Source organism: Mustela nigripes, chromosome 11, assembly GCF_022355385.1.
Source record: "Mustela nigripes isolate SB6536 chromosome 11, MUSNIG.SB6536, whole genome shotgun sequence".
In the NCBI taxonomy this organism is placed as follows: Eukaryota; Metazoa; Chordata; class Mammalia; order Carnivora; family Mustelidae; genus Mustela; species Mustela nigripes.
Genome location: NC_081567.1, coordinates 26,669,748 through 26,695,633, shown reverse-complemented (window position 1 = coordinate 26,695,633; position 25,886 = coordinate 26,669,748). Strand labels below are relative to the sequence as shown.

Sequence of the window (25,886 nt, the reverse complement as noted above, 5' to 3'; positions counted from 1 at the left end):
TTTAGGGCCGCAGTATTAAACACTGTGAGATTTCACATGAAAATCCAGATCTGCTTCACAAAAGAGATCAGGTCTGGCAACCTTGGGTATTACTGGTTCTGCAGCGACCTTGGACAAGTTACTTCCTCCTGGGTCGGTGTCCAGCCTTCTTGCTAGGGAGTCAGGAGCACGGTGGTGGTGCCTCCCAGCCTAACTTGGAGGATTAATGGGCCAGAATATTTACGATGCTGGGGAAGACTGGCACACAGTTAGCAATGAATAAATACTTGAAAGCATTCTGCACCCAGACGAACAAAAGCTCAAAACTTTTCTGATGTATCTGGCTTTTAACAGAGCCGGAGATGTGGGAATGGGGTTGACAGAAGAAGAGAGAGTTCTGCTCTGTCACCGCTGACGTTTCCGAAGAGAGTAGATGTGTGTGATCCCCGTTCTGTAGCTGGGGGGAGTGTGGGAGGGCATGCTTGTTTGTGTCAGGCTTGTGAGTTAGAGGAGGAGGAATTGAGTCCCTGCCATCAAGAAGGCCCAAGTGAAGCTCAGGTCAGCTCATCTGGCTCCATGCAGGAAATCCTCTTCATCAGAGGTGGCACCTGACCTCTGTGTTCTAGAAAGCAGGAGGGGGAGGAAACCCAAGACAGCACTAAAGGGGAGGTTGCGGATCATCCCTGGCCTGTGGGAGGGTTTTCTTTGAGCCCCCGCTCCCCTGCCAGTGTTTTTTCTCTTGAGGAGCTTTTTTATTGAATTATGTTTTCAGAAAAGTGTACTTGTTGTATGGGTATCCCTTGAATGTTCCCCAAGTGAATGTGCCCATGTAACCTCTACCCAGGTCACGAGGTAGAACCAGTACCCAGTAGGGCCCCATCGCAGGCGCTTCCTAACCGCTCTGCCCCACCCCGCAGGTGACCTCTGCCCCCACCTCCGGAAGTTCTGGATGAGTTCTGTCTATTTTGATACCCTTGAGGATTCTAAAGGGGTACATTTTCGTGTCTGTTTTTTTTTCTCTTGCCATTGTTAGTGACATTCATCTATCTGTATTACGTGTGTGGCTTTAGTTAGCTCATTTGATCACTGTGTGAGTATAAAGTGATCTCCCCACTTCACTTGATGGACATTTAGGCCTCTTCTCGACATTGGCCACTAAGGGTGGTGGTCCTGCGAATTTCCTTGTTCCTGTCTTTTGGTACGTGGTTTTGTGTGTTTGCATTTCTCTTGGGTCTGTCCCAGGAGGGAGATTGCTGGGCAAGAGAGCATTTAGATGCCTGGCTCTAGGAGATAGTCTTAAATATCTAAGGCAGATGTAGCAAATTCTGCTCTCAGAGCCATGTGGAAGGGTTCTAGGTGCTCCACAGCCTCACTGGCCCTTGGTAATGTGGTGGTATTTCATGATTTGCATTTGCTCGATGGTCAATGAGATTGAACCCCCTTTTTTTTTAAAGTTTTTAAAAGTTTATTTATTTGACAGAGATCACAAGTAGGCAGAGAGAGAGAGAAGAAAGCAGGCTCCCTGCAGAGCAGAGAGCCCGACGAGGGGCTCGATCCCAGGACCGTGTGATCATGACCCGAGCCAAAGGCAGAGGCTTTAACCCACTGAGCCACCCAGGCGCCCCTTGAACGCTTTTTAAAATATATTTACTGGCCAGTTGGATAGCCACTTTGTGAGGTATCTGCTCAAATCTTATGTGCATTTTTTTATTGGCATCTTCCCGTGTGTGTGTGTGTGTGTGTGTGTGTGTGTGTGTGTAATTCTTCATTTCCCTGAAATTCTCTTGGTTTACTTATCACTCTACACTTCTGACCTTTAAAAAACCTTAACCCTTATTATGATGACCTCTTCAGTTTTTTTTTTCTTTTTTAGACAAAGTGAATTAGTTGCTAATATTAAAAAATCAGGAGATGGCACATAAAATCCAGATATCTGTTTTTTCTTCAAAAGGTTGATATTTGGCAAAAGCTGAGTGGTGGTGTTTCCTTTCCTGTTTACCATAGTTCCCATGTGGCCTGTCCCGGACTTGGTTCCTGTGGGCATTAGAATCTGTGGTCCTGGTTTAATGTGGCTGAGGTCCTGCACTTGGTCAAGGGACCATTTGGAGCCAGGCTTTTGGAGGTTGAATTGGGACTCCGTCATTCACAAGCTCTGCGACTTGGGGCGGGGGGTGTCGTTTTGTAACCTTTCCGTGTGTCACTTTGATCATCAGTCCATTGTAAATGTCATTACCAACCTGTTAAAGTAGCTGTGAGGAGCATAAGCATCCAATAAATATATGTGCTGCCGAAGCGAGCACAGCATCCATAAATAAAACAGTTTGGTGCTTACTGCATTTTCAATGGGACTCTGAGCTACCGCTCAGCCACAAGACTATTATAAAAGCACATTATTCTCCACACTCTGTTTCATTCTGGGGCAGGAGTCTGGGAGTCCAGGGGAGGAGCTGGGAGGGAGATTTCCCTGCGTACCTTTGGATTTTAAATCATGCGAGTGTATTAATACACACAAATAAAGAAAATGAAAGTTAACCAAGAAAAGGTGTTTTGCCTACACAGGTTTACCTTGTCTCAGAACTAAACCGGCTCTTGTGTCTTGTCCCCTGTTCCCTCCCCTCCCACTGTCATTAATCAGAGCCGACGAACGTGGAGCTCTATGTGGATGGTGTCAGTGACATCTGCACAAAGGGCGGGGACATCAACTTTGTGTTCACCGGATTCTCTGTGAACGGGAAGGTTTGGCTTCAGAACATTGTTTTTTGTTTTTGTTTGTCTGTTTCTTTGTTTTTAAAGATTTTATTTATTTATTTGACAGAACGCAAGTAGGCAGAGAGGCGGGCAGAGGGAGAGGGAGAAACAGGCTCACCACTGAGCAGAGAGCCTGACGTGGGGCTCAATCCCAGGACCCTGGGATCATGACTTGAGCCAAAGGCAGCCGCTTTACCGACTGAGCCACCCAGGAGCCCCAAGAACATTGTTATTTTTTATATTTTCTCTGTATTGTGTACTGAGTCTTCTCCTACCTTTAAAAAAGTAGGGCTCTTTTAACATGGGGCTCTGAGCCCACAAGGGATCATACATAGATAAGCTTTAAGGGGGTCTGAGAAGGGGTAAAGTTTTGTGTAAAAGGCAGTGGGTGTTTCTTGGGGCCAGATCTAGGTTACTTGTCATGCCCTGTGAAGGCTGGGTGGCTAACTGCCAAGGATTGCCTTGTATAGGGGTGCAGTCCTGAGCACAGGCCCCAGGACTCGGGGCAACTTGTAATCAGTGTTGGGGGATGAAGCCGGTCTCTTGCAAATAGGGTTTGCATTTGCTTCCACCACTCTCCCAGGAGCTGTTGCAGTGAACTAGATTGTCCAAGAGTATTTTGGGCCCCCTTGATGGTGTGAATGTAGAGGGCTAACCTGTGTGAATGGCAGCTCCAAGTTCAGATTCTCTGGGGAGTTCTTGTTCCTCCCTCCATCTGGCACCAGGGTGGACATGTGTAAATTGCCTTGCTGTCCTTTTCTTCATGGCAGTTCATTTCTCCTCTGCCTCTACACTGAGAGTGAGGTGCCCATTCTTGGAGAGGCAAGGTGATCCTGCCTTGATGTGTGAGTTGCTTGCTAGTGAGGAGGATCGTGGGTTATTTTTCTTTCTCTGTCACTTATAAAATAACGGTGCATCTTTAGCTATTAGTGTCCTAGATTCGGTGAAATGAAGTGTTTTTCTGTCACTTAGCCCCTCAGCAGTGCCCGGGAAGGGTATCCATAATCTGTCTACTCTTTGCAAAGGAGTCTTGACCCAAAGAAGGGTACAAGCTCCATGTAGGGAACATGAACGGGATGTGCTGCTAGGAGGAGAACTTTGCTGCTGGTTTGGGTCCTGACCTCCTTCTCCTTGGCAGGTTCTCAGCAAAGGGCAGCCCCTGGGCCCTGCCGGAGTTCAGGTGTCCCTGAGAAATACGGGGACTGAAGCCAAGATCCAGTCCACAGTGACACAGCCTGGTGGAAAGTGAGTCTTGCCGGTGTCATGTTGCCTCACAGCTCATGGGAGGGAGGGAGCCAGTGATTGGGCCTGGGAGACCTGCGTTCGAGTCCTTATTTCGCCTCTTACCTGCAGACAAGTTCATGGCTTTCAGTGCCTCAGCTGTTCATCTGTAAAATGGAAGTCATCTGAGCCCTTGGCTCTCTCGGTGACGGGATGATTAAACATGAGTTAATGTCTGTACAGCACTTACTGCAGAGCCTGGCACATAGTAGGCCCACATTTAACAGTTAGGTTTGGCTCTGGAACCTGGAAACTTGGGTTTGAATCCTGGTTCCCCCGCTGAATCGGGTTGGACCTGGGACAAGTTAACAGTAAAGTGTTAACAGTAAAGGTGTTTTTACTTAACACCTTTGGGCCTCAGTTTTTGTCTTTAAAAATGATGATGATGGTGGAACCCACCCCCTAAGGTTAATAGGAAGATTAAATTAACATTATTTCAAACTGCCTAGCATGGAGTATGTGCTTAATAGCGTTAGCTCAATATAGATTTGCTCAATTATGATTTTTTTAATTTTAAAATTTAGAATTTAAAAATTTTCCCACATTCATGCAGTGGCGGGGGGGGCGGCCAGAGGGAGAGAGAATCCCAAGTGGGTTCCATGCCCACCACAGAGCCCAATGCAGGACTCGATCTCACAACCCTGAGATCATGACCTGAGCCAAAATCAAAAGTCAGACACTTAACAAACTGAGCTACCCAGGAACCCCTCAGTTGTGATTTTTCAAAAATCATATTATCACTATTACATCAAAATTATTTTGTAGCGGGAACTGACAACTATTTAATTAACCTTGTTGAGTCAGATTTAAAGTATTTATTTAATGGATTTATATCGTTGAGTTGTAAGTGTTAACAGATGTGCCAAGATTAATTCAGAGTAGTTCCAACTGATAATTTTGAAAGTGTTCAAATCATTACTCCTTCAATATACAAAGCTGACTTAACTGCAAATTAGAAATTTATAATGAGTCTGTCAGTAGGCTATCCAGTTTTTCAATGAGGACTGTTGAAATTCTTTTTCAGTGTGGGGATACCATTTAGTTCTGCTTGATGGATGCCTGCAGGAGGAACACAGGGCTTCCATTTTCTCTAGGCTAGCAGCAGTTTGCTGTTGACCTCACTGGGCAAAGGAACTTGAACTTGTTGAATCTCCTTCATCGGCACAGACTAAAACAATGATCATAACATGCACAAAGGCCAAAATCCCATAGTAATTTCAATTTTACTGTAGCAAAGTGATTTCCAAGCTGTGTCCAGTTATGACAAGCAATACTTTATATGATACCACCACAGAAGAAGAAATTAGGTGGATTTTTTTGTGTCCATTTCACTAGAATTAGCCCTCCTGTTGTCTGGTGCTCGCACATGTGAAGGATTAAGTGTATCAGAATCCTGGGGCCAGGGTTTCCAGCCTTAGTTCCTGTCATTCTGGTCTTGATTTGCCCATAGTTACTTAACTGGTTTTCACTGGAGTCTGGTTTGGTCATCGTAGTTTGTGCAAGAGCCCAGAATGGCTCACACTGTATTTGTTTCTGGTAAAGGACCTCATCTCTTCTGTATTGGTTTCAAAGCTTGTTATCATTTTCCCTGCCCACACCATTAGCAGCGTCTTGTGTTAACACAGACCTCGGGCTGTCAGCTCTGTTCTCTCTTCTTCACACAGGATGCTTCCCTTCCCATCTCTGGTCCTCTGCATACTTCCTTCTCTTCTCTTTGCCTGTTCATGCCTATCACCTCTGCCAAAACGCACTTGAATGTTCTGTGACTAATCCCTACTGAACCACAGTGACTGGTTTTTAAGGTCAGATATCCTTGGGGTTGAGGGAAACATAAAACCTCCTTCCTGTCAGTGCATGGAACACCTGTTCTTGTACACAGTAGGTACTCAATAAGTGCTCTCCAATGTGGATTTGTACAGTGAAGGACTGAATTTTGTTTATGCTCATTTAACCAACTAATGGCAAGTTGGTGATAATCCAGACCTTATTTTCTAATGCTTCCAATATTAGCCATTAATTAGAACACTCAGGCTGTTGAGAGAAAGTTAATTGGTATTTTGTATTTCTTAGGTTTGCATTTTTTAAAGTTCTTCCTGGAGATTATGAAATTCTTGCAACTCATCCAACCTGGGCATTGAAAGAGGTGAGTGTGTCGACGGCTGTGCCGACAGTGTTCAGGTTTGGGAACAAGCATAGGGGTTCCCGTTCAGGATGTGAAAAGGGTTTATGGTTTCTCTGGAAGTAGATGAGAAAAAGACAGTGCTGCGGATTGGTTCACTGGTATTTATAAGATAAAACTCATTGTAGCAGATGTTCCTTCTGTTGTTTTTGGTTTTAGGTGACAATATTGTTTTCCTGCTGTGAAATAGGTCTGTTATTAACTGTAGCTATTTTAAGCTGAATCAACACCAGAAGGACCCGATGAGATTTATTTGTTGTTCTTTTTCCAGTCTGAAACAGCAACCTATAAATATACTTAACATTCTAGAAACAGTTGTACGTGCGCCCAAGGAGAAGGTGAAGGAATGTCCGTGGCAGTTTTGTTTGTACGAACAAAATATTTTAAACAACCTAAATGCCCATTAGGTGGAGAGTAGCGTGGGGTTTCGTCACACAGAAGCCTGTAGGACAGCAAGAATGAGTGAACCAGAGCTCCACAGATCAGTAGGAGTACATTTAAAAACATAATGTTGAGGGAAAAAAGCAAATTGCCAAAGGTAAAGAGACACGATGTTTCTGCAGTAATTAAAAACACTCAGGGTACTTGCACTTACAGAGTCCTATGTAGAAAAAGGTATGGGGACATGCATGGGAGTGGCGAACACCGTATTCATTATGAAACTGGCATCTACAGAGAGAGGCAGGAAGGGAGGTCGGGGTCCACTCGGCTCCCGAGTGGTACTTCTGCTTTTCTTTTTTTAGCTGGTTTGAGTGTGTACAGGTGTTCTTCAGAGTAGTGTTGGACAGAAATAGTTTATGATAAAAGATCAAAAAAAGGAAGAAACAGACCAGGTGAGGATTTGTAATCACTATAAGAAAACAAATTGAGATAAAGTTTAAAGGACATTCTGAGACATTAACTTGTATGTTGGATTTGAGGCTGTGTTTCCTTCTTGCTAAGGCTCTATTAGACTCGTTATGTCAGTTTTTCCTTTATAGGTTTTAAGCATTTATAATTGATGGGACAGTTTCGTATATCAACTTCACTGTGTACTATTCATAACTGGATATTCAGGGGGTTAAAAATGTTTTATTTAAAACTCATGGCTTACACATTACAATTCAAAGAAATTTTAAGTCTTATATTGTTAATTGTATGGATAAGGGGATTTGAGTCTATTAATATAAGATTGTGTTCCCGAGTGGGGCATGCTGTTGAAAGTGTGAGGCTTGTCCTGGGCAGCTGGTACCTGGAAATGAGCGTGAGGGGGCTCCTGGTTGCTGGTTACAGGCTGTGTTCAGTTTGTGAAGATCACTGCACTGTGCCCTAGACTGTGTGCACTTTCTTCTCTATAAACTTTGCTTTGACAGCTTTAAAATTCCATGCATACACACTGTTAAACATGGAAAAAAATAAAGCACACTCATTTTCAAAAATCGCAGCAGATCAAACAGCGCCAAGGAGTGGTAACACAGGTAGAAAATTTGGAAGGTGGAAAAGTGTAAAAGAGGTAAAAGTCAGCTGTGCAAAGGAAGTCATCCTGGTGGTTGACATTTTGCCACATTTCCTTTCAGTTCCGTTCAGTTCTCCCAAACACGTGGCTCTGATCCTACTACGTTCCCAATATTCTGTGTTCATATTTTAGCTGAAACATGTCTTCGTGGTTGTTTAACACTCTGTGAGGGTTTGTTGTTTGGGAAGGTAAAGTCCCCTTCTTCTGTAGGCGAGCACCACTGTGCGGGTAACCAACTCCAACGCCAACGCCGCCAGTCCCCTCATAGTGGCCGGCTACAATGTGTCTGGCTCTGTCCGCAGCGATGGGGAGCCCATGAAAGGGGTGAAGTTTCTTCTCTTTTCCTCTGTGGTTTCCAAAGAGGTAAGTAAAGAACAGTGGAGAACAGACTAGGCGGAGGTTGGGGGTTGGGAGGAAGGGTGCTTGCCGACTAAGAACACACTGTTGAAACGCCAGTCAGGGGGACGTCTTGTCTCAACGTTGAAGAGCATTGCATTTCTTGGTTGACTCACAAGGAATTGGATGTCTGTGGTGGGAGTGGACTGTGGTGGAAAGAGCACAGTCAGACCCAGATGCAGACAGATGCTAGCTCTGCCTCTTATTCTCTGAGTGGGCCAGCCACTTGCCCTTCCTGAGCTCCATTTTCTTGTCTGCAGAATGGCGACCCGTATAGCGAAGGACAGTGACGTCATTTTTTTCCCCAAGAAGTCTGTGCCAGTTTTTAACTTCTCAAACTGGAGTGGAGAAGTTGTCATTTGCTTTATCTCCACCACTATGCCCTATTCAGAAATATGTATTTTGTGATGTAAAACTTGCAAGAATTTTCCTGAAATGTGGCTCTTTGATAGTAATCAGAACATAGTAATGAGAAAGGATGTCCTTTTCTTTTCCCTTGACATAGGATGTCTTGGGCTGCAACATCTCACCGGTGCCTGGCTTCCAGCCCCAAGATGAGAGCCTCGTGTATTTGTGCTACGCGGTCTCCAAAGAAGATGGCTCGTTCTCCTTCTATTCCTTGCCAAGTGGGGACTATACTGTGGTGAGTGGAGATTGGGGTTTTCTGTATGTTTCAGACACTTAAGACACAGCAGGAGCCAATGCCATTTGAGCATTAAGAGGAATAAATGATGGCCCTGCAGTTGTGTGACCATTTTTAGTGTAGTTATTTAGGATGAGACTGACCCTTCAGTAGTGGCTGCAAAAAGTTTGGGCCTTCCTCTTTTACGATCAGCAGCAGTTACGATTAATAGTTTCTCTGGGCTCGCCTCAAACCCCTCGTCGTTTGTGGCCTGCTGGGTCGATTATTACTATTGAATCATATTGTGGGCTCTGAGTAACGGACAGACCCTTCCTTTCAGATTCCCTTCTATAGAGGGGAGAGGATTACCTTTGATGTTGCTCCTTCCAGACGTGACTTTACGGTGGAACATGACAGCCTGAAAATTGAGGTAAGACCTCCCTGCCTTCTGGAGGGACAGGTGTTTGAGTTTCCCATCCTTGGGCACCGGTGTTGCAAACGTGTTTGAGAAGAAGACAACTAATGTTTTATGTAGAAGGGCTGGGCCGTTGGAGAAAACCACAGTCTTGTGCTGTGTTCCAGTTTAGCCGGGATCCACTCTCATATAATTTCTCCACGTGGAGAAGGTGGAACCCGAGTTACAGCTGCTTTGTTCAGTGAACGGTGTTTATTGAGTGCTAGTGTCAGTCATGAGGTACTGTTCCAGGGGTGGGTGGGAAGTGGGGGACCCAGAAAAGCACAAAATTCTGTTTTTTTTTTCTGGCGTTCCAGGGCCGAAAGAGACAATACGTTTATAAATAAATAAATTAGGCGTATTAGAAGGTGTTCTGTAGAAAAATAAATGAAAATGGAGGTGACACACTTCCCGGTTGAGACAGGTTGCAGTCTTCCTGGGTGCTCTCAGGAAGTCCTCGCCATGCAGGTGACGTTTGAGCGACCAGCTGCTGGGAGAGGGGGAGAGGTGGGGTGCCGCACTGCCATCTATGGGAAGAGTGTTTAAGACGGAGGGAGTGATAGGTGCAAAGATCCTGGGGCCGGAGTGTGCCTAGAGAGCGTGGGGGACCCCAAGGAGGCCAGAGTGGCTGGCTTGGAGGGCATGAGAGGGCATGAGGCAGGGAGAGATGATGGGGCAGATCATACAGGACCTGATGGGCCACTCTGTGTGCAGTTCTGAGGGGGAGAGATGTGAGCCTTTGGGTGCCATGTTGGGAAGAGGTTGGCAGGGGCAAGGTGTGAGCGAGGGACCAGTTAGGAGGCTGTGGCCGGACACCAAGGAGAGCTGAGAGCTCGGGCTACAGGGAAGGGGAGTGAGAGGTGGGGTGACGGATGGAGTGGTGCAACTGGCAAACTCCCTAGATCCAGAATAAGACAGCGAGTGTGTTTTCTCTTGCATTTATATCCTTAATTACAGGAGTAGATAATGGTTACTGTAGAAAATTTGCCAGATAGAGCAAATCCCCCAAAGAAAATAAGTCTTTCATAAATGGACCTCCCAGTGTTACAGTTATTGAAAAAAATTAGATTTTAATCGCTTTCTTTTAATGTTGCATCTGAAAGCACTGCGTTGAAGCTGCATTTGGTAGGAACAAGCTTTTAGGTCACGCACTCGTGGGGTTCTCATGGCTTTTTTAGGGTTCTGTAAAGTGCTTGATGGTTTTGTGCACACTGGACGTGGGTGCGGGTGAGAAAGTGTCCTTGCTTGCTTCAGGGGACTTGCATGGAAGGATGGGGGCATTCCCAGATCTTGACCAAACACCAGTTTTTAAGCAGAGACATGAATGAAATTCCAGGGAGCAGTGTGTAAGTGGCATGAGGTCAGGCGCATCGGGAATGCCTCATTCTTCACGTATTTCTGATGTGACTTAGCTCCTGGCATGGAGTAGGTGTCTGCTCACAGTAGTCGTTGACTGGAGAGAGGAAATCAGCACATGAATAAACCACGTCTTTGTAGAAGGATCAAGAAGGGCTACCTGGATTTTTAAAAATCCATTTAATTTTGAAGAAGTTCTCTCAAATGCTTTTGTATGTCTGCATGCATCCATGCATTCATTCATTCATTCATTCATTCATTCATTCATGAGTGCGTGATTTGTTCAGTGCCTGCTGTGTCCTAGCTGATTAATACATGAAAGGTCACTGTGTTCATGGAACCTACATTCTAAAAGGAGGTAGACGAACAATAAATCAAACAAGGACATTTCAGGTATTGGTAAAAGTTTAATGAAGCTAATAAAAGAGGCTAGTGTCCTAGAAACTGAGAGGCTGGGATGGGGGGCGGTGGCAGAGGCCCCTGAGACGGGATGATAGTCAGGGAAGGCCTCTTGGAGGTGGCAGTGGTTTGAGCTGAAACCCGAGTGATGAGAAGGAGCAGCCCCCTCCCCAAACTTCTCCACGTGTGGAAGAGAACTCTCTAAGCCGAGAGGGCAGCTGGTGTGAGCACGCATGTGGTCACCTTGGGGACCCAGAGATCAGGGTGGCTGGACCAGAGTGACCCCGGGTAGAGCAGAGCCATGGCGCTCGCGAGTGGGAGCACAGACACCGGTAACCCAAGCCCAGAGCCCCGTGGTGAGTGAGGACGGTGGCCTCGGTGGAGTGAACGAGGGCGACTCGAATTCGGGTTGTGGTGGCAGAGATGGGACACCTTGCAGGGGTGGGGTGGGAGGCATAGGGTGGATTAGGGTTGGAGCGTGGGCAGGGGTCCCAGGTGACGGTGTGATTAGGGGTCGGGAGATAGGAGCGTGGTACCGTTCCCCGGAATGGGGGCATCTGGAGGGGAGGAGGCAGAATGCGATCGAGGGTGGTGGGGGTGGCCCTCTCAAGCTTGGCCCTGTGATCTTTAACTGGGGGAGTAAGCCTGGAGATCCTTTTTATTCAGTGATTTGACAAATATGTATGTGTTGAGAGTGGAAGAACACAGAGCCCTGGGGAGAGTGCAGTGGTGTGGGAGCAGCACGACCTGGGGGCACTGGGGGAGCTGGGAGGGGGTCTGGCTGGCCTGCGGGGCTCCAGAGGGGGCGGCCGTGCAGGGCAGCAGCGTGCGTGAGTAAGGAAGGCTTTGGCGCTCGGGCACGTGTGAACCTTCTTCCTCTTCTTCGTCTTCCAGCCCGTGTTCCATGTCATGGGGTTCTCCGTCACCGGGAGGGTCTTGAATGGACCCGAAGGAGAAGGTGTCCCTGAGGCTGTTGTCACTCTGAATAACCAGATCAAAGGTTGGCAGCCACATTAGCCCCCGAAACTCTTTCCCGCTTGATCATGGAAAGAATTGGAAAGGGGACAGTCTTTTTTTTTTTTTTTTTTTTAATTTTATATACTTACTTGACGGAGAGAGAGCGCACAAGCAGGGGAGTAGGGGGAGAGGGAAACGGAGAAGCAGGCTTCCCGAAGAGCAGGGGGAGCCCGATATGGGACTCAATATTGAGCCCAGGACTGTGGGATCGTGACCTGAGCTGAAGGCAGTCGCCTAACCAGCTGAGCCAGCCAGGTGCCCAGAAGGAAACAGCCTTCATGACTGAAAATAGGCCGACTTTTTGTCTCAAGTATTCTTGTGTAGATGGAGGGGTTGCGCAGTTGTGTTTGGCTCATCTTCTGTTTGCCTCTCTCTGTTTTACAGTCAAAACAAAAGCTGATGGCTCTTTCCGCCTGGAGAACATCACGACTGGGACATACACCATCCATGCTCAGAAAGAACACCTCTACTTTGAAACTGTCACCATCAAAATCGCACCGAACACGCCGCAGCTGGCTGACATCATTGCGACAGGGTGAGGGCTGTCCGGGTGTGGAGGTGCCAGGGTGCTTGCTGGGGGAGGAAATTACCTTCAGTCTGACTGTGTCTTTCTGCTGAGGATCCACAACAGCTTTTAGACACCTGTGAGAAGGTCAGGCTGGTCCCCTGAGAAAGATAGTTGCCAAGTCTTAGAAATGGAAGGTACATGTGGCCGCTTAGGGAACATGATCTTGCTTCAGAGTTAACGGGTCTAAGTTAGAAGAAGAGCTCTTGTCTGACCTCCCATCGGTAAGACCTTCCGTGTCTTAACTCTTGACTTTCGCAGATAGTGTAGTTGCTTGAAAGAAAGTTTGTCCTAAGTTGTGTCTGGTCATTGCGACAGCTCTTCCTGCTTTCTCCACTTACTGTGAGGACAGGAAGGGACATCCGGTGGTTGAGTTTATGTAGTTTTCTCCTACAGTGGTACCGTGTGGTGCAGAGAACCCAGGCCTCATCGCTGGATCTCAGCTCCTTCTCACTGCTGCGTGTTACACACCCTGTAGCATGGGCTTGCCGCCATCTCTCTCCAAGACGGCCCTGGGTGCTCACTGAACTCTAACTTGAGCCGGGGTAGGGCCGGGGTAGGGCCTTCCTGGGGAGAGGCAGCATGAACAAGGCACGCAGCCTAGAGCAGCATGGTGTCTGTGGACAGCGGCATATGACTCAGTGTCGTGGGGCAGGCCAAGGAAAGTGACTGGGCTGGAGGGCCAGGTCTCAGAGGGTCTTTTCCCATGCCCCACTGGAAGAACGGGGCTTTCTCCCCCAGGAGGCAGGGGGCCAGTGATCCATTTTGAACCTGGAGGTGACATGGTTAGATTTTTATTTGCAGAGAGGCTCCCTGGCAGCAGTGGTGGGAGATGACTCTGAAGGGGACAAGACTAGGACGCAAGGGGCATGAAAACAGACTTGTTGAGGGCTTGCCTGATAGGGAAAATAGGGGCGGGTTGGAGAAGTATTTAGGGGTTCCCAGTTGGAGAAGCAGGGGGGCTGTGGAGCCCCGGCTGCAGGCCCAGAGAGGAGCTGAGGGTTCAGCAGGACCACTAGGTGGCGCTCTTCAACAGATGCCTGGACAGATTGAGCCCGGGCTGCCAGGTAGCTGGAACCTTAGAGGTGTCAGCAGGTAGAATTAGAACAGCAGGCCAAAAATGGTGGGGTGTGAGGGCTGGCCTTGGGAGGATCCAGGCAGTGGGTTTTAGGTACAAGGTTGCGCCTGACTGTCAGGGAGGCCCAGGAGCTGAGTCCTGAAAGCATACTGTCGGCTTGGTTATTGAGGAGGCATTGGTGACGTTTTCTATAGACAAGCAGGGGTCGAGGTCAAGGACTCTGCGACAACTGGGTGATTAGGAAGTACGCAGGTGGAACCCAGTACTTTGTCTCTGTTGTGATGGGGCTCAGAAAACCACTTTGGATTTACTCCCTGCCTTCTTTGCCTTCATAAACCTTTTTGAGCACCTCCTCGGGGTGAGGAACCATGACAGAGGCTGGGTGTGTAGCTCTGAACCCAACTAGCATGACAGAGACGGGGCTTTTGTCTTCCTGGGGAGACAGACTTGGGCTGAGTATGGTGAATTCTGGTAAGTGTGCAGGGAAGAGGGCCGGGGCCCTCACTGGGTCTCTGAGCCGAAGGGACTCCGTTAGCTAAGTGAGGCATTTCCCAGGCAGCAGGAACAGCATGTTCCAAGGCCTCGAGGGGAGGGAGAGGTGCTTTCTGGAAGGTGGCCAGTGTGGCTGAAGGAGCTGGTGAGGTTGGAGAACCCGCGGGTTGTGGAGGTGGCCTTCCCCCCAAAATGGAATGGAAGCAAAGGAGCGATAAGCATCAGGGTGTTTTCAAAACAACAATTTTTTTTTCTCCTGTGGCTGCTGTGTGGGAAGAGATTGCAGGGGGGCCAGGGTGTGAGTGGAGGGACTCGAGGGAAGGTTGTGACAGTATCTGGATGAGACGTAGTGGTGGTGGGACCGGGGTGCAGCAGGGTGGGCGAGAGAAGTAGATGCGTCTGCGGGTGATGTGCGGAGGGAGTCAGTAGGCCCTGTGCTTCTGGGGTCCCAGATTTCTTGTGTGTATTCATTTTTTTCCTTGAAGTGGAACATTTGGGTCGAAGAAAGAAGAAACATACTCGTCGAGCATCTTTGGGAAAATTCGTTTCCCTTTTGGGCCAACGTAGCGCATTTGCCTTTTAATTCATTCATATTTCTTACCTAAAAAAAAAAAAATCCCAATTTATCTGAGAAGGAAGTGCTTTGACTTTTGTCCCAATGATTATGAGAAGAGAGTAATCTCTTCTCACAATGCACCAGAATTTTGAATTCCTATCCATAAACGTATTAAACCCCAGTGAAGGAATTTGTTGACACAAATCACTTTTTAAGGGACTCAGCAGAAAAAACACTGTCCTACCAGCTTTTCAGTTTATTTTTTAAACTAAAACCAGCTTAGGGGCGCCTGGGTGGCTCAGTGGGTTGAGCCTCTGCCTTCGGCCCTGGTCATGATCTCAGGGTCCTGGGATCGAGCCCCGCATGGGGCTCTCTGCTCAGCGGGGAGCCTGCTTCCCCCTCTCTCTCTGCCTGCCTCTCTGCCTACTTGTGAGCTCTATCTGTCAAATAAATAAATAAAATCTTTAAAAAAAAAAAAACTAAAACCAGCTTACATTCGAGGTTGGGGTAACTGGACACTTCTCTCTGAGAGTATGAGCTCAAACAGGCCGGATTGTTAAAATATTAGAGAAGCAGAGAGGTTCAGCTTGGAACAAACAAGACGACACTCCCTGTGACATGTACACAAATCGAGAGAATATGAAAAGTCCTCAAGAATAACTCCTCAGCATTCCCTCTCTGTCCTTTGACTCTCTAAGTGCCCAGAAGAGGAAAATGAGAGCCAAGATGTGTGCCTTCAAATCTACATTACAGGCTGGCACACTTTCTCTGTAGAGGGCCGGAGAGTAAATACCTGCAGGCTTCAGACGGGCCATGCGGCCTCTATGACCAAACCCATATAGCCAGTTTGTACGTGGACAGGCATGGCTGATTCCCATTAATCTTTATTTGGAACTTTAAAATGTGATTTTCATATGATTTTTGGGTGTAAGGATATTATTATTCTTTAGATTTTCTGCCCCTTCTTAGCCCTTCAGAAGTTTGGAAGTAGGGGCACCTGGGTGGCTCAGTCAGTTGGGCATCCGACTCGGGATATTGGCCGAGGTCGTGATCTCAGGGTCGTGAGATTGAGCCCTGTGTCAGGCTCCTTACTGAGCGAGGAGTCTGCTTAAGACTCTCTCTCTCCCTTTTCCTCTTCCCTCTCCTGCCTTCTCCCCCCACACCCCAAAATGATGGAGGTAAAAAGTGGGAACAGCTTTCCTAGGCCATGGTCCTACAGAAACAGGTGGCTAGCTGGACCGAGCACGTGGGCCTTCATTCCTTACCCCCTGCTCAGGACTGTGAGCTCATGTGGCGGGCTGGTCACTGCACTCTAGTGAGGTGACTGGCTTGTCCTCATTCTCAGATTTCACACACACAGTCTCCCACCCCTTTATTGGTTTCTGCCCCTTCTTATTTGCAGCAGGGTGGGAGTTCCAGCGTCGAGGGTAGCCTCTAATTATCCCGCATCGAAGCCACCTTTCCTTATCTTTCCATCATAAGAAGCAGCGGATTTTTATCCAAAATGATCTTGAAGATTAGAAAATAGAACCTTTCGCCAGCTGAGGATACAGGGGTGGCCTCCAGCTGTGGTTTCTTTTTACACTACAACACGTGAGCAGCTCCAGAGAGGAGATCGTCCCTTGAGGCTGACAGTCTCTGTTGATCTTTCCCAGCTTGGGGACTTGCCTGTTACGTGCTGTTCCACGAGCTCTTGGTGGCAGCGTGTACTCCTCATTGAGAGCCACGTGTCCGACTTGTTACCTGAATGGGGCCTCTCAGTCATAGGTCACTTCTGTGCCTCCTCGCTCGTGTGGAGTTCAGTTCTGGCTTTGGAATTATTTTAAACTTAATGACCTTTTCTGTTCCCATTGCCCTGATCGCTCTTGTCCACAAATTATATATAACCCCAGGCGAGGAAGGCGTCTTAGATGCCCCCGCCCCGTTTCCCCTGGATAAGGCCCGTCTTTTGAGGCTGCTGACGTCTTTTGAGGCTGCTGACGTGCTCAGCCCGAGGCAGCTGCACCAACGATCCAGTTTACCTGGAGCATTGTTATCGTCGACAGGTTTTCTGGAAATTGCTTTCGCAGCCAGGGATAACACCGGATGTCACCCACAACCCATAAACCACCCAGCCGTGGGCCTCCTCTGTGCCTTGTCCCTTATACAGAGAGAGGCTCAATCTTCCTTCCAGAGGTTGCTTTCTGAAGCTGGAGTCATTTGGGCTGTTTTCTGCCTCTTCATTAGGGTTAAACTAGTCCCCAGGAGCCGGGCAGGAAGAGGGATGCTTCATTCGGGCTAGTAAGTGCCTTTCCTGCGATAATTGAGTTCTCATGCTGGAATGAATGGTCCCCTCGTTGCAGGTTCAGTGTCTGTGGCCAGATATCAATCCTTCGCTTCCCTGACACCGTCAAGCAGATGAGTAAATACAAAGTTGTCCTGTCGTCTCAAGACAAGGACAAGTCTTTGGTCACCGTGGAGACGGATGCTCATGGATCATTTTGTTTTAAAGCAAAACCAGGGGCCTACAAAGTCCAGGTATGATGGGTTTTGTTCTGTTTCAGACATTGGGGGAAAAAAAGTGATTTTTAAAGGGTTATTATTAGCCAGATTGGGGTGTCAGAGGGAACATTTCTAGTCCCAGTTTCTTTCTTTCTTTCTTTTTTTTTTTTTTTAAAGATTTTTAAAATTTATTTGACAGAGAGAGATCACAAGTACGCAGAGAGTCAGGCAGGAGAGAGAGACGGGGAAGCAGGCTCCATTCTGAACAGAGAGCCCGATGCGGGGCTCAATCCCGGGACCCTGAGATCATGACCTGAGCCGAAGGCAGAGGCTTAACCCACTGAGCCGCCCAGGTGCCCCTCTAGTCCCAGTTTCTTAGTTTGAGGACTTCATGTTCCTGCGCGTCACTGTAGAGCAGACAGGCACCCAGTTTGGAAAGGGTACACAGGCCTCTCTTTTTTCCAGTCCTGATGTTTATTGGGAGTTAGCTCCAGCCTGCCAATCCGTCCTCCACTTTCTCAGGCTTTTGGCAACTGTAGAATTTCCCTAAGTCCCCAGATGAACCATTTATTAGTGGCACATCCACAGCGCATGGCTTCTGGTACCCAAAGCCGGAATAGAGCTGGTGTGTTTCTTCACCTCGCCCTGCATTGAGGATGGCCGGTCTGCCACCATTTGACTTCTCCATTGAGGCAGGTGGAAGACCTGGGGTGACCCTGGCCTATGGTCTCGCCATGAGGGTGAAGGCCGGAGCACAGTTGTGGGTGGCAGGCAAGAGAGAAGACAGCCAGAGGTCAGCCCACGGAGCCTCAGGGCCATGGGCCTGCCTGCAGGGTAGACTGTGTCTCAGTGGAGCTGTCTCGTGTCTGTCCTGTTTGTCCCTGACAAAGGGCAGGTGAGGGGACGGAGAGGGCTGGAAAGGGCCCCCCGCCCGCCCAGATGGTGCTCTCCTCCAGGGCACGTGAGAACCCCCCCCATGAGCAGATGGGGTACGAGGAGAGGGGTTTCCCTGCTTCCCCCGAATACAGCACTCTCTGTTCTTTGCTCCTTTACCAGGCAGCCAGCTCTTGGGAGGCTGGCCTTCGATAAGCCTTTGGAAACCCTTTCGAAGCATGAGGGTCTTTTCCAGGGAAGGGCAACTTTGGGGTGTAATCTTTATTAGGGAGGGCGTAGGTGACCTCTGCCCTCTTCCCCAGTCCCTCTTCTTAGCCTAAGGAAGAACCTAAAAGAAAAAGAGGAAAGTGGCTTAATTCTTCTAGGGGGACATCCACATTGCGTTGACAGGTTCAAAGCTTATGTCACGAGTGATCTCAAGCCACGAGAAGGTTCTGGGTCTTAGTGTGGTTTGCACCCAGTATACAGATGACTGATGACAGCCCTGTGTGTCTGTGAGGTTATGCCGGATAGACTTTCGTGCCCTTGGTGGCAGGGCTGAAGGCTAGTTCTTTTGTATCTGAGTAGAAACACGTTTCCTTCCCATGGCCCGTTTGAGGATTGGTTGTGATTATAAGACTAGGCCTAGAAGTGAACCTCTGTCTGTCCTCTAAGTACTTAGCCTTGGCTTGGGTGAATGTTCTGGTGCACTGTAGGTGCGGGGAGCCGCAGCCTTGACACAGACACTGATGTTATCCTGTGTGTCCCTGCAGGTGATGGTTCCTGAGGCGGAGACCAGAGCAGGGCTGACCTTGAAGCCCCAGACGTTCCCTCTTGCTGTGACCGATAGGCCCGTGATGGACGTGGCCTTTGTGCAGTTCTTGGCATCAGTTTCTGGGAAAGTCTCTTGTTTGGGTAAGATGTCAGTTAAAACTGAGAACAAATAGTTTTGGAGGGATTTCGGTGAGTTTTTCCCTGTTGGGCAGTGTTCAAGGTGAATGCCAAAACCACACCTGGAAATGGTTTTTAAGTCCGTTTTGAGTGCGGTTCTTTGAGTACGTGCCACACAGCGAGTCACTGGAAACGTTTCCCTTGAAGTAATTTTGCTTTGGCTCCTAAGAGAGCACATGGGTTTTTTCCCAGCTCTGTCACTTCCCAGCTGTGAGACAGTGAGCTCAGCCTCAGTTTTTGCTTCTGTAGAATGGGAATACTACAGCTCTCAGAGGGTCTTAGAGAGGCTTTAATACAGCCACATCAGGCAATGCGGCACGGATGTTAAGAACGTAGAGTCTGAAATCAGACTGCATGGTCTTACTCCCTTGCTGTGTGACTTGGAGCAAGTTACTTAACCTCTCTGTGCCTTGAGTCTCTCATCTGTACTACACAAGAACAGTGACAGTACCTGCCTTGCAGGGTGGTTGTGAGGAGCGAAGGAATTAGTGTCTGTATGGCATGTGTGAGGGCCTGGGACATAGCGAGAGCCATATAAATCTTTTCTTTCATGAGTAATATTACTACAATGACAGAGGACCCAGTTCTGTGCCTGGAATGAAATGAGTTCTCAGTGATGTTCTGTCTTCTTTCTCTCTTTTTCTCTGGCTGCTTCTTCTTCTTTTTTAAAAGATTTTATTTATTTATTTGACAGAGATCACAAGTAGGCAGAGAGGCAGGCAGAGAGAGAGGGGGAAGCAGGCTTCCCTTTGAGCAGAGAGCCGGATGCAGGGCTCGATCCTAGGACCCTGGGATCATGACCAGAGCCAAAGGCAGGGGCTTTAACCCACTGAGCCCCCCACATGTCCCGTGGCTTCTGGTGCTCCATGAATACTTCTTCCCTCATTTCACCATCCATCTGACATCGCAGGTGGCTCTGTAATATTGTTTTGCCTCTTTTGGTTCCTGTGCTCGCACAGGGGTTTTCAATAAATGACGGGGTGGCTTTCACTGTTGGTGGCTCCATTGTTGGGTACTGATGACCTGCATGGGGGGAGGTGTCTTAGGGCTGAGCAGATGCATGTAGGCAGGAAAGGAAGCCTGTGCTGTCGCTGCCCTTTGGGACATAAGCGGTGGCCAGCCACACCCAGAGGTGGAGGGTTCAAAACGGGGCTATCGCTGGTGAGGGCAGCTGCCGGAGGTGCTCCTGTCTCTGTTCTGCAGACACCTGTGGTGACCTGCTGGTGACGCTGCAGTCCCTCAGCCGCCAGGGCGAGAAGCGGAGCCTCCAGCTCTCTGGCAAGGTCAACTCAATGACGTTCACCTTTGACAACGTGCTGCCCGGAAAATACAAAAGTAAGACCCAAAGATGGCATCTCGTGGCCCTCATGTACTTCTTGTCTTTCAAAACTTTCCGAAATCCAGCTCTCGGTTTGCATCCCAGCTGCATACCTTTACTTGTCTTCCTCACCCCTTGACCTTGAACATGTGTTATTTAGCAGTGGGTGATAAGGCAAGAATTGCTGTTCCCTGCCCTCACTGACACTTTGTCAGGACAACCCACACGAGTCTTCTGTTTGGGGAGGGTGCCCTCATTCATGCCATTTTATTTCCAAGTGCATGAAAGAATGACACTGGTGTCCTACCACTTAGCAGCTGTGTGATCTCCCTGAGACTCAGTTTCGCCTTCTGAAATAGGAGTGATACGACTTTCTGTAGAGTGCAGAACAAAATGAAATAGAGTTTGTATAGTGCCTGGGAAGCAGTAGGTGCCGGCCAGCACTGTTTCTCTTTTCCCTCCTGCTCTCAAGAAGTCACCCATGGGCTGTATTTCTGCTTTCTCAAAGCTCAGTTTGGAGCCACTGGCAGTGAATAGCTTATCAAGTAGGCTATTTTATCTGGGAAGTTATATTTTCTCCTCTGTCTGGTGTTGGCACTAGGGCAGGGGGCCCAACTGCCTGTTTTTATAAATAAAGTTTTATTCAAACACAGCCACACTTATTTGCTAATGTATTATCTATAGTTGCATATATGCTGTGAAGGCAGAGTTGAATATTTGCACAACCTGCAGAGTTGAAAGTATGTATTTTCTGGCCCTTTACAGGAAATGTTTACTGCCCCCTAAATATCTTTACTTGTGAGTGTGCTCTTTAGACACCATCAAATTTCTTTCTTACCAATGTTAATGAGCACAAGTTCCATTTTTCTCTTTAGTTCTTATTTTTTTCTAAGCATTACTAGTTATATGGTGTGTGTGTGTGCATGTATATGCACATACACATTTTAAAAAGTTAAATCACTGTAATTTTTACTCAGGGAGGTGATGTGCTCTGTGCCCATGTGTGTCTGTGTTGTGGCTTTTCCAGTAAGCATCATGCATGAAGATTGGTGCTGGAAAAACAAAAGTCTGGAGGTGGAAGTTCTAGAAGATGACGTGTCAACGATTGAGTTTAGGCAGACGGGCTACATGCTGCGATGTTCTCTTTCTCACGCAATCACTCTGGTATGCCTGCCTCGTAAGGGTTCTCTTGTTTGGAAAGTGGGAAGGTACTGGCATGCAAAGGAGATTATAATCATCATTAAGTCAAATGGCCTTTTCTGCCCGCCCCGCTTACTCCCATATTTAGGAAAGCATAGCCAGTGAGCTTTTGAAACCCCTTAGAGGAAGGATGCCTTTGTTTGGGAGATTTTCTTGTCCTGGCCCCAAATGAAATTCTAACTTTAATGAATGATTTGGCACAGCTGTAATGTGGAGCACATTAGTTTTTTGGTAGCCCTGGGATCATAATACACACTTCTTGGGGTTTTAGTGAAGTTTAAGTAAATCTCTTCTGTGTTTGGTTTCCTTGGTGTATTCTGCTATTATTTTTGGTAGGTCCTGCCGAGTCAGTTTCTCTGGTATATTTATTCTGGGGCAAAGGACAGAGTGGCTTGGATCTTACTGTCTTGGTGATGGAGTCTCCCTAACAGTCAGTGCCCCCTGGGTTTCAGGGAAGAGAACAGGTGTGTAGGCCTGTCTAGGTCCATTCATGAGTTTTCTAGAACTTTTTGGCTTCTGGTGATGGCACACATCATCGTCAGATTCCGATGGAGAAACTGAGGCAAGTGGCAGTTAAGCCATGGCTCATGTTAGACCCTTGGAGCGATGGCAGCATGTGTTTCCAGTGCCAGGTGACTGCCCTACCTGCTTCACAACGGGTGCTCCCCAAGCAGTGTGGCTGCAGGCGATGGGTTTGTTGGTACCCAGCTGAGAGTAAGTGGTAGACAATTTAGGACGCCGTTCGTCCTTCAACTCTTCAGCGGGTGTCTGTTTCCCTTCAGACGAGATCCACATTCCATAACAGTGGCCAGCAAGGCCCTTCCCTCACCCCCAGCCCCCTACCCCTCTCTCTACCTCGCTGCCTGGTGTCTGGCACGCCCGCCTTCTCTCCACCTTCACACCGGGCTCATTCCTTCTCTGGGCCTTTGCACATGCACTTCCCTCTGCCTGGACCGCGGCATCTTCTCCAGCAGTGCGCGTGGTTGGTTTTCTGTCGTCATCCAGGCTATAGCCCAAATGCTGCCTGCTCAGGAGAGATCCTGCCCTCAGTCCAGCCAGCCGAGATGTCCCTGCCACGCTCCTGCTCTAGCCTGCTTCCCTGGCTGTTTTTGCCCACCGCTCTATTACTTATTAACTGAAATCTCATTTATTTGTTGACCACATTGATTTTCTGTCTTCCTGTATTAGAATATAAGCCCCCTGAGAGCAGGAGCCACGTCAGCCACCAAGGCCCAGCCCTGGGCTTGTCCCATAGCAGGTGCTCAATAAATATTAGTTGATTGAATGAAAAGCATGTTTTTGTGGGAAGTTTTTGAAGGTTTTTAATTTTCCTATGGCACTCAACTGCTCAAATGATTAATGGCTAAAACACATGACTGGTTCAGAAACAGAAATATTATTAATCATCTTAGTGTCTTCATCTCCCCTAGTAAGTCATTGTATTGGCTTTGGTCTCTTAGGAATTTTATCAGGATGGAAATGGACCTGAGAACGTGGGGATTTATAACCTCTCCAAAGGAGTCAACCGATTTTGCCTGTCCAAGCCTGGTGAGTCTGGAAGGATTGATGGGCTCTGAGTTGGAGAATGGAAAGGCACCGAGGATTGTGATAAAGGCCTTTTTTTCCTCTCTGGGTCCTGTTTGCGTCAGACTATCAATTTTGGTTGTGGTTGTACCCTGGTTTTTCTGTCTCTTTCCTCTGGAGGACGCGGTATTTCGACTCAGAGAATTAGAGTGGGGGGTCTGGAGAGCATTCCTGGTCTCCAGGATTCGAATTGGGTAGAGGCAGCTGGGGCCTTTCCCCTCGAGAAATACTATACCGTGGGCCAGTGACCTCTCCTTAAGAGTGATCTTTTGAAGATAAGAGTTGGATCATCTCCCACCTTGCTTGATATCCTTCAGTGGCTTCTCTCCCTTTGGAACAACTTTACTGAGGTGCCATTTTAGACCATAAAATTCACTCATTTACAACACACACAAAAAAATCCTTTCAAGGATTTCAGTAAACCTACCCAGTTACGCAAGCATAACCAGAATCTGGTTTATAGTATTTCATCACCTGGTGATACTCTTCATGCACATTTCCAGTAAAGGTCTGCTCCAAGCCCCAGGCAGCCACTTATCTATTTTCTGTGTCTATGGATTGGCCTTTTTTGGACATTTCATATACGTGCAATCACAGCAGAGGTGCGTGGATCTCATTTCAGGTTTTAGTAGGAAGCATGGCCACCAGATGGGTTAGTGACTGTTTTGGGGAATAAATCGTGAGGATTCGAATCTTCCTGAAACTGACTGTATTCCTCCAGCAAACGACTTAGCTGTTACCCCGTCTAAGTTCATGGCATACAAGTGTCCTCTGCAATCGTTCCATAAATTTCTGGGCCTTCTTCTGCTCCATGCCCCATTTTAGGAATATTTCTAGGAAGGAGGTCAGGCTGAGTGTAAGAAGGTGGTTATCTCTTGGATCTCTAACAGAATCTGTTAAGTGGAAAATTCTCGGTCTCACTTGTGGTAGAAATGGTAGAAACGTGTTTCCTGTTCTCCGTGTGCACATCCCTGTTAGCTTGGTCTGGGCAGTTGAAACTAATGTGAGCTGTTCAGTTATGGAAAATGAAATCCTGAGCTTGTGAGGGGTCAGGAAATGGACCAGGTCGTTGTGAAGAAGCAGCCAGAGGCAGCGGAAAAGGCATCTGGGATCTCATTACTGTACATCTGCTGTGTGTTTTGTGTTCGAGTGAGAGGTGCTGCCTGTAGATTTTCAGTGCTGGACATGCCCAGGGTGATAGACACCCTCCTCTGAACGTGACTTCTGATTTCCTGGCTGCAGGTGTGTACAAGGTGACCCCTCGCTCCTGCCACCGGTTTGAGCAAGCGTTCTACACCTACGACACGTAAGCTGGGTGGTCACCGCCTGTGGTGTGTGTGAGCCTCTGGAGGAGAGTGGGCGCGCACCTCTTCTTCAGTTATTTCTGAAAACCAAAAGGAGATTTTTTTCTGTATTTTTTCTGGGAGAGGTAAAATTAGGTATTAAAAAAGAATTTCCACGTAAGGATTTTAAGACACTTAGATAAATTATTGTTGTTGTTGTTGTTGTTATTATTTTTAGAAAGAGAGTGAGAGTGTAAGCAGAATATGGGGAAGGGCAGAGGGAGAGACAGAATCCTAAGCAGACTTCATGTCCAATGCAGAGCCCCACACTGGGCTCAATCTAATGACCCTGAGATCATGGCCTGAGCCGAAATCAAGAGTCGGGTGCTTCACTGACTGAGCCACCCAGGCCCCCTGACACTTGGATAAATTATTGAGTAAATGGAGTTGAGATCTCTTTCCTTGAAATTCTATAAACCCAGGACGGAAGGCTGAAGTTTTCAAGTGGCGTAACTTTCTTGGTTAAATCCTCTAGCCTTCACTGATGGGAGTTTCTCAAACTCCAGACTCCCATTTTTACATTTCTTAAAAACGCTGGAGGGTTTCACTGGGAATTGGAGGTGTCAAATTTTGGAGTAGAAAATTAGTTTATTCTTTCTTTCTTTCTTTTTTAAAGATTTTATTTATTTATTTGACAGAGAGAGATCACAAGTAGGCAGAGAGGCAGGCAGAGAGAGAGAGAGAGGAAGAAGCAGGCTCTCCGCTGAGCACAGAGCCTGATGTAGGGCTTAATCCCAGGACCCTGAGATCATGACTCAAGCCGAGGGCAGAGGTCTAACCCACTGAGCTCCCAGGCGCCCCTAGTTTATTCTTTAAAACACTGATAGGCATGTCAGGAGTACCTCACCCGAAACTTAGAGCAATTCTGTGTAGTATATTTCAGGGTCCAAACGGTTGCCCATAAAGGGTGTGTCTCTGATCCTTTGAGAACAACTAGGTGATGTTACTGGTGTTTTCTTCTCTCTTTGATTTATAGGTCGTCACCTAGTATCTTGACGTTGACAGCCATTCGCCACCATGTCCTTGGAACTATCACTACTGACAAAATGATGGATGTCACTGTGACGATCAAGTAAGACTCGTGCTCTGCGGTGGCCTGAGCACAGTGGGGTGGTGGACGAGGCCCGGGGACTTCTCCAGCAGACACTCTGGAAATTATTTTTGATTTCTTATCTCTGGGTTTGTGTACAGACGGCCTTTCCTCTTACACAACATAGCCGTAAATTCACCATAGCCTTGATCTCTCCTTTTATGATTCCGGAATTAACTGTGGATTGAGGAAGAGCCTTCTGACAGCTCGTTTCTGTGCCTTAAATTTCTGTTTGAACCCTTTACACTTCCTGGCTCAGCTAAGGGGGAAAAAATTCTCTACCTTGTTCGCTATATTTCAAGTGTTTTAGGAAATTCAGAGAAATTGCCTGTTTTTCTTGAGACCGTTTCTTGAAGGCTGGGCAAGTAGAGATGGCACCTGATTTATGAAGGATCATGAGGGAGAAGGTCTATGAAAGGCAGTCCTTCA

General features: G+C 47.6%; 1 protein-coding gene across 1 annotated transcript in view; it reads left to right on the top strand.

Moving 5' to 3' along the window:
* The window catches only part of LOC132026872 (BOS complex subunit NOMO1), a 54,673-nt gene that overhangs the window by 4,492 nt on the left and 24,295 nt on the right, over positions 1–25,886 (top strand). The window contains exons 4-18 of the mRNA XM_059415243.1: positions 2,615–2,715; positions 3,866–3,972; positions 6,079–6,151; positions 7,893–8,045; positions 8,584–8,721; positions 9,041–9,130; positions 11,804–11,909; positions 12,311–12,461; positions 16,960–17,134; positions 18,745–18,886; positions 20,126–20,257; positions 21,268–21,404; positions 22,901–22,988; positions 24,267–24,330; positions 25,344–25,439. Of these exons, the coding sequence (XP_059271226.1) occupies positions 2,615–2,715; positions 3,866–3,972; positions 6,079–6,151; positions 7,893–8,045; positions 8,584–8,721; positions 9,041–9,130; positions 11,804–11,909; positions 12,311–12,461; positions 16,960–17,134; positions 18,745–18,886; positions 20,126–20,257; positions 21,268–21,404; positions 22,901–22,988; positions 24,267–24,330; positions 25,344–25,439 (1,753 nt within the window). The remainder of the gene's footprint in view (positions 1–2,614; positions 2,716–3,865; positions 3,973–6,078; positions 6,152–7,892; positions 8,046–8,583; positions 8,722–9,040; positions 9,131–11,803; positions 11,910–12,310; positions 12,462–16,959; positions 17,135–18,744; positions 18,887–20,125; positions 20,258–21,267; positions 21,405–22,900; positions 22,989–24,266; positions 24,331–25,343; positions 25,440–25,886) is intronic.